This window comes from Pectinophora gossypiella, chromosome 5 (genome assembly GCF_024362695.1).
Source record: "Pectinophora gossypiella chromosome 5, ilPecGoss1.1, whole genome shotgun sequence".
Classification (NCBI taxonomy): domain Eukaryota; kingdom Metazoa; phylum Arthropoda; class Insecta; order Lepidoptera; family Gelechiidae; genus Pectinophora; species Pectinophora gossypiella.
Window position 1 is genome coordinate 17070959 of NC_065408.1, and position 13553 is coordinate 17084511.

A 13553-nucleotide genomic window follows, 5' to 3' on the forward strand; every position below is an offset into this window, starting at 1 on the left:
TGCCTGTTTGCTTCGCCCGGTAACTTTTTTGATAACCCCGGTCATCTTAATGTTGAGGTGTTACTTATTTTTCATACTGTACTTAGTAGTTTAGAGCCATGGAACCCAATTTGAAGGAGGCTCAGGTTCGAATCCTATCACGGGCACTACTCCCATTAATTCCATATATAAGTCACCCTGAACTTTCTTGAACAACCAATAAAGGAGCCGTGTAATTGACAAGTTTATTATCTTGACCAAAACAAAAAAAATAAATTAATCGAAGTTATAAAACCGACAAAACTGACCTTCAGCGAGTCATTTCATGCAAGTTCTCCCAACTATAGGTACAGATTAAAAATGTGACTAAGAAATAAAAGACAATGTTGCTAGTATTATTTTTAGTGTTGCCATTGTGTGTGAGTGGAATATTCTATGACTCGTATTATGGTACACCATTGACTGATGAAGAGCTGAAACAACATGTGAAGGCTAACACGACATTGTAAGTAGTAATAAATTCATCTCTTGATGCACCTGCTCTAGACATAGGGTTTAAAAAAAGCTGAAGTGAGCATTTCATTTTAAAAAGCAATATTGCTATTTAGCATTTATTTGCCATAACAAATAACTTAGGCGTGCGTGTATGAAGCGATTGATGAATGTGAAGGAAGCAAGATAAGTAGGTATGTCAGGATCGAAGCAAACGGAATTCCAAAGTCTCTGCTTACCCCGGTGGGAAATAGGCGTGAGGTTATGTATAACAAACAAATAACTTAGAGCTTTTTGTTATGCATAGACGTAGATTTCTTCGCGTTTACCTTTTATGTGATTGTAAAGATTGCTAAAATGCTTTTTTAGATGAATTTTAACACAGCTTTTTTATTAAAGGCCTTGATTAATGATGGGTCGATAGTTCAGACTTCCACATCAATGGTTCAAACAATCATGTAGAGGGAAACAGGTAACGATACAATGACTAACAAAATAGATAAGCGAGGCAAATGTTTTAGTAACATCATAGTAACACCATATAAAAGTAACATCACGAACAAATTGAGAATTTTCTATGTATATAAATATTTTTGTATATTTCTTTTTTACGATAGTGGCGGAAGCGAAAGTGGTGTGTCAGGGTCGTTGCAAGTGGATTTTCTGTCTACCAATAGAGGAAATCGGCCTGAACTTGTGTACTGAATTTCGCTAGTTAGCAGAGTCGTGTTACTCTATTGATTAGTAGTTTAGTGCTTGCGAGTAGAATATGGCGAATGCCGGTTTTGACTTTGAAGCAATTTTAGTAGTTGTTTCAAATTATAGCTTTGTGAATATGGCGACTAAAATGAATGTTACACTTGTGTGTAAAACTGGGCGCTCTTAGTTACTAATGAATTATCAATTACTTTCTCAACAACCCTTTTTGTATTCTGGTATCCCCGACAGAATGTATAATGACGATTCGATGCTATCTTAATATTAACTTTTTGATAGTTTATCTTCACACATACATAATTCATAATTTCAAACGCCTCATCACCTTATTTAAACTTAAGAATGGTACTAAACAGGTTAACTGTTTTTTTTTTCAGTTGGTGCACTAACGATATAGAACCTTGCAATGAGACTGAAGGAAGGCGTATCGATGGCTCATGCAATAATTTGAAACATCCAACTAGAGGCGCTCCTCATACACCGTTTTACAGGGTTTTGCCTGCTATTTTTGATGAAGGTATTTTTACATGTATTTTTCCCGGTGGCTGGTGTAATTTAATATGAACTATTGTGTATTGAAAAAATCTAATCTGATTTCAGATTTTGAGCCCCGGAAATCCGAATCCGGTGATAGTTTACCGCTCAGCAGGTATCTCCGAACAAGTCTCCTCTCAGAAGGATCTGTACCTGATCAGACCTTTACTCAGCTACTCACCCAATTTCTGGTGTTCATGGCTTCCGATGTCAGTGGGCCACATGATACTGGTAAATATTTCACTTTTGACAGTTCCACTGCAATGAAACACGTCCCATCATTGATCTGAGCGACAATAATCATTCTTCTACGACGATGCTCAACTGAGGGTTTATGGAGAAACAGCCAGACCCAAGTGGATAAAAAAATATATATTTCTTTTCTCTTTTTGTGGAGTGAGTTGTGAGGTTGATGATCGAATTCATCAATTCCACGCTTTTTCATCGGACCTTTATGCGTTTTAGTCAAGGCGTCGCCATTTTATCATAAAATGGTTTTTTTTAAGTTGGTATTGGGCGGAAGGCAAGAGGGAAACCACTGCCCTATTTTTCCCCAAAAAATAGCATGGAGAATGCTACACCGACAAGAGCGAGGCTCTTTACTTAGTGATGTGTCATGATTCATAACATAAACGTTATACGTAGTAATGTCGTGGATATTTCCTACCGGGGTGAAATAAGCAGATACTAATATTTTCTTGACTTTATTTTCATAACTTCCTAACGCCGAGATTACCATAAACAATAGTTAAACAATGGGGTTTGAATTTAAAGGACATTCGGTCTTACGACAATTATTATGAAGAAAAATGAAAAATGATGAATTATTATGATGAAATTGATTTGATTTGATTTGATTTGATTGTTTTGTCATCAGTAAACTACGTTCACTGGCGAACCTACTGCTGCCTGCCTCGGGGCAAGAAGGACCGCATGTGTACACCAAACATAGTCCCAAACGATGACCCTGTCCATCGGTTCTCCGACATCAGATGCCTGAACATGACCAGACCTATCTCATTCCAGTCAGCTGGTTGTGTCAGAAATGATACTACTCCTGAAAGGGTAAGTGGAATTTATCGTTTTGTTATTGCAACTTGTTTGCAGTTAGTCGGAAAACCACCAATGTTCTGAAATATTGCTCTAACACGAGAGATTAAACGGCTTCCATGGTTGACGTTAGTTTATTTCAGTTTTTCACATTTTTTTTTCTGTTACCATTACCACATGATATATTTTTTTAGGATTCATTTCGGAACTCCACCTTGGAACTTGAGTAGAGTGTTTTTTTACTCATCAAGGCATTACTGAGTAATTTGAAACACAACATTGCACTACTATTTATTCTACCATTAGATTATTAACGGAAGACTTTATTGCAGCTAGACACCGCCACACCCTTGCTAGACCTTTCAACGATATACGGCAAAGATCTAGATACTTTGAACAAAAAAGGAAGACTATTTCGAGGCGGATTGTTGAAGTATGAAGAAGTAGATGGCAGAATTTGGCCACCGAGAGTCAAATCAAACAAAAACCTCTGTTTTGGAAATCAGATACCTTCTGAGACGAGATGTCATTCTACACGTAAGTATATGTTTTACTCAAGTAGAGTAATAATTATATTAATTGGCTGAAATTGTTTGCCATACGGGGCGTATCATCGCCCACATGTCATATTCATATCCATCGCAAGATTGTCTAATATGGCTCTAGATAGAACTCTTTAAATCAATTTGTAAGTCCGAAATAACAATATCTATTTCAGCCGACGATTCAACAAATTCCTTAGTTGGAATCAACCTTGTGGCCATATGGTTTTGGAGACAACACAACTTCATAGCAACGGAGTTGGGAGAGATTAATCCTTGCTGGGATGATGATAGACTCTTCAACACTGCCAGAGATATCAACATTGCTATGGCACTGCAGATTTACTACTATGAACTTCTTTCGACTTTAATGGGTATGTAAGCAGGAGAATATTCCAGAATGCGTCCTTAGTATTATCTTCAAATTGTGGATCTTATCAGGAGTCACTTTACCACGTGCTCAGCGGTGAAGGAAAATATCGTGAGGTAACCCACACTCCCGAGAAATGTGACCTAACCCGTATTAGCCTGGTTTTGCCTTTGGGGGTGGGAAGGTCAGACAGGCAGGCACTTCTATAAAAAAAACCCGTCAAATCTTCAGGTTAGGTAAGCGGACCCTGTGAAAACGGGATAATGCTAAGAGACGATGGTGATTATTATTTTGTTAAGAATTATATCATGAAAACCGATTATTATAGGCCTTACTAAGTATAAAATAAAAAAAAAATAAGGGATAAACACCGTGCCTCAAAACTCTTTTTTCAAATTACATGAAATCTTCGACTTAGCTACAGAAATGTGCCAATGTAAATTCGAGCTTCTATTGTAATCGTTTTTTGATTTCAGGTAAAGAAAATCTTATCAGAGATGGATTGATTTCAACCAAACCAGGTTTTAGGGATATGTATAATGAAAACGTAGTCCCTCAACTGAGTTTGGAATACCCTTTTGTGATGCGATGGGTTCATACAATCCAAGAGGGTACTGCAAAGTAAGGATATTTAATTTTTATGAACTGTTTTGGTTTTGCAAATCATAAAGAAAAAAGAACCTACGAAAATATGGGGTGTTACTAACATCGTAACGAAAATTTAGAGAGATGATTGAGCTCATGATTCTGAGATGATATCAAATGTAACTTTCGGTCTGTACTACCTGCACCTGTAATGGCTACCAAAAGAATAAGTCGCAAAAGTAGAGAATTAAAAAAAACAAAAATCATGAATTTTGCGACGGAAAACCAGAATCATGGTCTGAATCATCTCCCTAAGAATTTATTACGATGTCACTAGCACCCTGTTTTTGCTTTTCCACACTCCTTACAACTTATTTACTTACTTCACTGTAAAAATTGAGTCGTAAAAGTTTGTTGTCATTGTATTTATCAGGATGTACGACACTAACGGGATTTACATGAAGAAGATACCGGTAACCAACCTCACGCTAAGGACAGGATACTTGGCTGTTGACAATAATATTGACTATCTGACCCAAGGAAGTTTCAGACAACCGACTGCTAAATTCGACTATATTGTGGATCCAGAAGTAAGTACTTTTATATTTATTTTGCTACTAGGAAATACTGGAGGAGCAGTGATGTAGTGTTGCCGAACTATCGATAGTCCTTCTATCGATAGTCCTTCTATCGATAGTATCGATACTATCGATAGCACTGAACGTAACAATAATATCGAAGAAGGTCAATAGTATCGATACTATCGATGTTCTTAGCAACAATACTATCAATAGTGTCGATACTATCGATAGTATTGATAGTTTGTTATTTTCGAACAACAATACTATCGATAGTATCAATAGTATTGCTCTCAATCGATAGTATTGTTAGATTCTGAGCTATCGATAGTATCGATATTATCGAATAAACTATCGATAGTTTTGCTATCGCCATGCTATATAGACTATCGATTATTAATCGATAGTGGCCTATCGATCAGCAATACTACAGTGATGTGTAGACAGTGCAGTTCCCGAAAATGTTATGTAAAACGGCGCCTTTAGGCAGACAGGCACGAGCACTGTCTATTTCTAGCTTCATAATTTTCTCATTAGGTTTCAGAATCCGGCCTAGTCAATTTCCAAAGAGCATTTGATGTCACGACGAATGATTTGGCAAAATGTCGATATTTTGGCTTTCAACCGTATGTACGATACAGGGAAAGATGTTTTGGAGGTGCTTACAGGAAGTTTGAAGATCTCGCTGATGCTATTGATCAAGAGGTAAGTAGGTATTACTTGAATTTGTATGCCTACAGCAGAGCACGCTGATCTTAATATACACTGGCCTGCAAAACTAAGAACTACACATTAAAAATTATCATCATCTCCTTAGCATAGCGTTATCTCGTTTTATACGAGGCCTGCATACCTGACCTAAAGTTTTTAGGTCCTGTTTTTTAACAGAAGCGACTGCATTGAAAGCAGCTTTTTTGTCGCAAAAGTATGGAATGGAAAATAATAATAAGAAAAAACACTAAAATTCCCTCATAGTTTTCGTTACGATTTCACTAACACCCTGCATACAATACAACTCTGCCAATCTCTTCGGAGATTCAGGCGTGACGTTATATTAAATTATATACCTAATTATTTTTAGAGAATAGAAAGACTCAAAGATGTATACGAGCACATTGAAGACATTGATCTCCTTGCTGGGATTTGGCTTGAGAAACCTTTAAAGGATGGTTACGTTCCACCAACTTTCTACTGTCTGGTGGTAGACAACCTTCTACATAATATGGTGTCTGATAGACACTGGTACGAAAGACCAAATAGACCAAATGCTTTTACGCTACGTAAGTTCTGCATACTTCTATATACACCTACATGAAATCACGTTGCGCATAAATTAGCACATAAGAGAAAGAAATATTCAGAAAACTGAGTTTTCTATTGCATTAAATTATTGATTCATTACCCATTGAAGAGGTATTTATCTCCAAAAAGTCTCCATTTTCCTACACAACATACCTACTAATTTCTTCTATCGTGTGGGTTGTGAGATCATTAAGCGCCCTAATCGATACTGGTGTCAGGGTTACTCAGGTTTACTATCCAGGCACCGAAGACCCCTGACATGGCTCGTGTAACGACTACATACTTACTTAAATAGTCGCCGGAATTGACTGCTTAACGTGCACTCCGAAGCACGAATCATCTTATTTTTGGACAATCGGGCGATCAGCCTGCAATATCCTAGCCAAACTGGGGATCATAAAGTGATTTTTGTGATCTGTCCCCACCGGTACTCAAACCCGGGACCTGTGGATTGTGAGCCAACCGCTCAACCTCTGGACCACAAATGCCGTTTCTTTTCCTTATTGTATTAATGCCACATAAATTGCAATAAATCCGTGTTGGGGACTAACACAAATATATTGCTCTTCGCGAAGAACAAAAATACTGGTGATGTTTGAAAATGTTTCAGAACAACTTTTGGAAGTAAGAAAAGTAACAATGGCGCATATTTTGTGTAACGTTGGGGATGCTGTGACGCGCATACAACAGAATGCGTTCAAAAGACCTTCTCCGGAGTAAGTCAAACATTGTATTTGCTTGACGTCCTCTTCAACAATGATTGTACCGTATGATGTACTATGCACATATGTCATGGGTCGGTATCCACAGAGCAAGGTCTGTGTTGGTCTGTGGGTGGTATCCCATGCCTATACAAGTCCTATTCGTGACAGGGCACCAATATTAAGTTTCGTTGCAAAAATAACATTTAATTATGTAATGTTCAAATACACTTCTCATCAAAAAAATCGAAACACCTTGCAAGTTTACGTTTTGTCAGGATTATCAGAAAAATGTGTACATTTAGGAATAAATGTTAAATGTCGTTTAATAGTGAGTAATATGAGCTTATCAAATCTTAATGTTAATGTTCTAAATTTAAATGAATTTTTCATAGGTTTCGTATTTTGTTAAATGAGTCATTTTTATTCCGTATGGAGTATAAAGGAAATGGATAAAACAACACACGCAAATGAAAAAAAAAGCTAAAAAACGTTTATTTAATAACTTGTATTCCCTCCCCGAGCTCTAATTACTGCTTCCATACGGTTCTTCATCGATCGGATGAGAGTCACGATCACATGCTGTGGTATATTGTCCCATTCCTCTTGGATTGCATCTTGCAGCTGGCTAAGTGTTTCTGGGGCAGGATCTCTTGCTCGAATTCGTCTCTTTAATTCATCCCACAGATGTTCAATGGGATTCATGTCCGGGCTTCTTGCTGGCCATTCCATAATAGAGATATCGACTTCGTGAAGATAATCTCGTACGACGCCCGCGGTGTGAGCCCTAGCATTGTCGTGCATGAATATGAAGCCGTTGCCAATAAAATGTGCATAGGGCATCACATGAGGCTCGAGACACTCTTCGACGTACCGATGACAGTTTAGTGCAGGCAGACGTGGCCCAGACACGAAAGCAAGCTCTGTCTTACCGTCGGCGCTGATTCCTCCCCAAACCGTCCACGAACCGCCACCATAGCTGACCTTTTCTTCAATGCAGCATTGTGCATAGCGTTCTCCGTCTCTTCTGTAGACCTTGTTCCTTCCGTCGTTACCATACAGCATAATTTTACACTCATCAGAAAAGAGAACTTTGCTCCACTGTAGGTATGACCAATTTAGGTGCTCACGTGCAAAGTTAAGGCGCGCTCTTCGATGGTCTGCAGTTAATTTCGGCCCATTTGCTGGCTTATGCGGTACCAGTCCACGATCCTTCAACCTTCTTCTAATTGTAGAGTCACTTACAGCCACCCTTCGTACAACACGAAGCCGCTGCTGCAGTTGAAAAGCGTTAAGGCGTCGATTTCTTAAAGAAGTTGTTACAATAAATCGATCATCTCGCTCAGAAGTGACCCGATTCCTGCCAGATCCTGAACGGCGCGTGAACAAACCAGTCTCCCGATAACGTTTATAGACTCTATGAACAGATGACAGGCTTAGATGCAGTCTTGCAGCCACAACACGCTGACTAAGGCCAGAATCCAGCAATGCCACAACTTGGGCGGCTTCTGTGGGCGAAGTATCCATACGTTTTAGAAAAAAAACCTTTTTTCAGACGTCCCAAAGTCACAGTATTGAAATAAAAAACAAAAAGTTTAAGGATAGGCGCCAATTTTTAGTTTTTAAACGCTAAATGTACTCCAACCCTAAACACACATTTGTCTCAAAACAGTGATTCATTTCGTTTATAAGATAAACAAATGAAATTCTAATTTTTAATTTAGAATTTTCGCTTATTACTGTAATGGCCAAACTGCCAGCTATACATTTTATGTATTTTTTTTCATCGTATGAATTCTTTTTTGTGTTAAATTCGGACAGAAACAATGAAAACGGAAGTGTTTCGATTTTTTTGATGAGAAGTGTATCTTTACTTGACTTGAAATTTAAAATCAATGAATTCTTGAATGCTATGAAAACAATTATCTACAACAATTTATACTTTTTTTTGTAATAGTTGGTTAGGTCAGTTTTTTTTAATTGAAAAAAGGTCGCTTTTGACAACAATCTCACCATTCTCACCTGATAAGTGACGATGTGGTTGTGGATAATGCTTACCTAGCAAATGCCTATTCACTCTAGCCTTTAAGACTCCTAGATTATAGCGAGTTGGAAAAACAGATGGCGACAGACAGTTCCAGTCCTTTGCCGTTCGCATCAAAAAGGAAGAGGCAAAACGGTTATTGATATATTATGATGTCTTATGAAACTGCTTTATATTTATAATTATTAATTATTTTTTTCAGAAACATGATTGGTAGCTGTCAAGAACTTAGTGAGATCGATTTTTGGGCTTGGGAAGACTTCAACTGTGAAATCGACTACGACAGATAAACCATCCACCATTTCTTAGTGATATAATTACATTCCATTCTTAGTGGTTGAGAAAGATAAAATAAGTACTTACTTTAAAAAGAATTTGCCCAAATTAAACTATGATGTTTTTTCTGACCCTCAGTTTAATTTTTATTTAAAAATTAAATATAAATAAATTTATTTTTTTATTTTATTTAAAAATAATTTATAAAATTCTATAACGACATTGAAATTTTATGCAGCATAATGCTAATCAAAACAATGATTATAATTTTAATGTTAATTTATCTTAAGTGCAGTTTTGACCAACACAGTTGGCTTGACCATTCTAGACGGCGATACGACCCACCTATCACTTTGGTCAAAACAGAAAGCTCGGCGAGCCGTGGGTACTGAGTTCACCTTGCGATGGATGTACCTCTCTTATATTATGTTATGTTGTTAAAAATAATGATAAAGTTTATAATGTAAGACTAATCATTAAATGGAGTCTCAAAAGGACTACAACCATCCCTTGATTCAATATTGATTACTTCAAAAAGAATTTACATTTCTTTAAAAGTCTCGAGATTAGTGGATCCTCTAATGACTTCCCATTCAATTTTACACGTGACTGATCAGGATCCGACCCTGCAAATAAATTAATTCCGCAGACCTCTTTAACCCTCTTTAGGCCCATCTCATTACCAGTTTAAAGGTAAAGAAAATTGGAAGAAATTTCGATGAGATTGTCTATTGGAAAGTCCACTCCGGTTATTATTTTTTGAAGATGGTTTTCGGATTTTTTCTGTAGGATAATTCTTAGATGTTTCTGGAAAGAAGATAGGTATTTATTTATGGTACAAAAAGTAGTTGGTGAACATTGTTATGGTGAAAAGTGGGATATTTTTTCTTTTGATTAAAAGATTTCATTACGTTTGACTACAATCCAGGCTGGTCTTAAACAGGGATGTAATCTAAGGAAGAGCAAACTCAAATAGTGCCTATTCACTATTGCTTTGAAAATCCCCAAACTTTAAGTATCGTGGAACAATGACGCAGGAAGAGAATCCCAGACTTCTATTATTTCTAGGATGAAATGAAATTAAAGATTCGAATCGAAGGTAGATGATGCTGAGGGTATTATCAGTAGCGGGCGAGAGCCCGCAATTGCTCCCCATATCTCTGTCTGAGGCAATCCAATTCTATATTCGACGTATGGTCTTCGTTTAACAGATCTGCTTACAGGCACACTGATTATAATAGAATATTTTCGTTAAACCAGTGCATCAGTCAGCAAAGGTAATAAATGCAAAGAAATAGAAACAAATGAAACCTTCAAATATAAAAAGTTTATGCTGTTTTAAAAAATAAACTTTCACGACAAATAAAATAGACAAAATAAAAAATAATTCTATTCCGAAAAAAGAAACTTGTAGATACCATGGCGATAATAATATACAAAGTAATTTTAAACTTCTTTGCACGTTTGTCCAATAAAGGCGGTATACGTCTATAGATGCAATGTATGTAAACGCATCCGATAGGATATTCACCAGACAAAGAATGTACAGATATGGTGTGAATCTGATAAAGTGGTGGCACGGTGTCAAACCTACTTTGTTCGGAGAGGCAGACTGGCGACTTAGCCGCTACGCCTGGACCGCTTCTGTGGTTTTTGGATATATATTTATATGTTTATGAAGCAGTATGGGCTCTTGCTTGTGTTAAGTAGATTCAAAAAGATTTGGTTTTGGGGAAAAAAAAATTCCATTTGTTTCAAAAAGGACCCTTTACCATCAACGTTCTGTCAGAAAATAAATTCCCCTTTATGCCATTGATGTAATGTTGTATATTACTATTTATGATATCTATGAAAAGAAAAAAACACTGCTATCTACCTGTTTACTGTTTCACATATCTAAACAAGTATTTTTATAATACGACTTTGTATCTTGGACAACTTGGCAATTTGACACTTGGGCTGAAAGTCGGATGAGAAAGGCGAAAACTTTTATTAAAGTGACGCAGAGCTTTTTGTGATCGCAGCGTTTCAACCGCTAGTCCACACAAGTCGCATACGAGTTTCGCATGTAAAACGGTCTGTGATTGAGTCAGTGTGCGCGCAGCGGAATGTTGAAGAGTTCTACCGATCACATCTTTATTGACTTTTAGATCTGCCTGGTATATCCGCTTGATAACCGATTAGGTGTCAATACATTTTGGTAGGCAAGATTCTAGTTTATACATTGAATCACGATATTCGAAAGCTGTTTCTGAATGTGGAGTCATGTCTAGAATATGATTAGGAAGTGTTGTATGCTACCTAGGTTGTGATTTTACCTCTCCGATATAATTGACTATCTATATAGGTGAAAGGAACGTAACTGGTAAGGTTAGTCAAGATATTATTAGTATTTTTTGGCGTTTTGTCATTCTACCTATCTCGACTTGAAAGCACGTTCAAATACACTATCTAACCTATCTTTCATTTCCTTTCTTTCTTTTTTTGTAATTATAAGGATGCATTTCACGATTTCATCTCCAAATAAATCTATATTATTCGTATTTTTTTTTTTTTTTGACGTGACTTATTGTAGATTTGCCGCAGATGACTACTTGACCGGAATAACTACTTGGCCGGAGTATATTTTTTTTATTTTTACGACGGTGCCATTACAGTTACACCACCAAAAAAATGTAAGCAGTTATATAAAGAGTACTTCACCTGGCTTGGCAATTGAATCCCGAATCATTTCCCGCTGGTGGCGTAACCGTGGCGTCTTAGTGAGATAGCACCATAACAACACTACCACGAACTAAACGCACACCTATACCACCCCAATCTAGCGGGTTGTATCTGTCGCCTCTGTACCAATTTGTGGCCGGGTCTCTCTAATTGGCGCCAGCAAATTAGTCGTCTGCGACCACGCTATATAACCTAACAGCGTAGCCGGTACAGTTCATATCAATTAGGCTTTATGTGTCACGTGAACTGTTGCTAATGACGTTTGTCGTAGTTAGACTGATTATGAAGCTTGTAAATAAATTAGCGGGTGTTACCTCTTTGCAGCAATAGGATTTAAACAAGAAACAGAATGCGTGTAACTGCTTTTATACAACACCTACTGACTCGAAAAATACAACATCACATAAGCTCATGACTATATTTCAATTGGGATAGTAAGAGGTATGTACCCACACTTCACCGCTTTCTTTTAGACAAAGGAGATGGTAAGCCGTATCGTCGTCTATAATGTTGGAATCGACGGTGTTAGTTAGAAAAAATATATCGTTTACCTATTTTGAAAAGCGGGCAAAAAGTACGACATTACTGTCCTACAAATAAACGGGAGAGAAAAGTGAAAAATATGTACATTATTTCTGCTAAGCACCGCTTGCGACTATTGATTCTGCGAACGATCATCCCTAGTCTTTACTTTAGAAACTGAAAAATAAAGATAAAATTAAAGATATAAATCACTCGTGTCACATTACTCCGCTCTATCAGGGATTTCCAGTAAAAATAATAAGGAGTTATGAAAACAACCTGTACGATTCAAACAACCAAGTTAACGTGACCCACAACGTTGATCTTTTAATACGCCTTAGATGAGTTTTCTATCACACCCAAGAGGTCCACTGATGTTGGATTCGGAATAAAAATAGAGTCTGGAGCGGATGAAATGAAACTACGGATTCTCCTGCTGTTGACGTATTGTGTCTTTTATTTTATTTTCTTATTTCGTTGCGCTTTTCTGTCGCAAACAGTTCTAGTTTGTCAACTTATATGACTACGTCAGATGTATAACGTCGCCGTGGTCATATCGTCGCCTTATAGCCAATGTAAGCGCCTTCTTGAAATATCACATTCAGAAGAGATTTTTGTTAACGAATTCTTGCAATAGACAAGCTAGTTTCAATGCAGAAAAAAAATGTTCTGAATTTGAACCCAGATAGAAATTAATTGAAAGACCTCGAGATTTTGTTAAAGAAAAATCACATCAGAATGTGATTTTTATGAAAACAAGAAATTATTCTGCACAGTGGCAAAGCCATGACAATGGCAAAGCAAGCCATAGTTCCACAGAAAATGATAATAATATGTCATCGACTGGAAGATGACGACCGGCTGTGTCAAAGTCTCAGAACAACACGGACAATGAAAATTTCGTACTCTATTTATTTACATAATTCGATAACAATATTTGTACAGGTATACCCAATGCGAAATTGTAAAATAAATGCGATTAAATATTTTATAAATAAAGTATAGATAACATCTAGTACCCACTGAAATAATTTAGAGACCGTTCTGTGAATTTCGCCACCGAACATGTAAATAAGTCGACTACGTTGTTTCGTTCCCCTATATCATATTACAACTATACTTAAATGTGACAGAACG

At 37.0% G+C, this 13553-nt stretch overlaps 1 protein-coding gene across 1 annotated transcript; it reads left to right on the plus strand.

Annotated features, from left to right (window-relative positions):
- The first annotated feature begins 312 nt into the window (after positions 1–312).
- Positions 313–9215, plus strand: LOC126367201 (peroxidase-like). Its single transcript, XM_050010624.1, has 12 exons — positions 313–484; positions 1566–1705; positions 1789–1953; positions 2600–2787; positions 3105–3309; positions 3491–3688; positions 4161–4305; positions 4703–4859; positions 5385–5552; positions 5929–6127; positions 6760–6865; positions 9097–9215. The coding sequence occupies exons 1-12, from the start codon at positions 363–365 to the stop codon at positions 9182–9184; spliced, it is 1881 nt and encodes a 626-aa protein (XP_049866581.1). The 5' UTR covers positions 313–362; the 3' UTR covers positions 9185–9215.
- The last annotated feature ends 4338 nt before the right edge of the window (positions 9216–13553 follow it).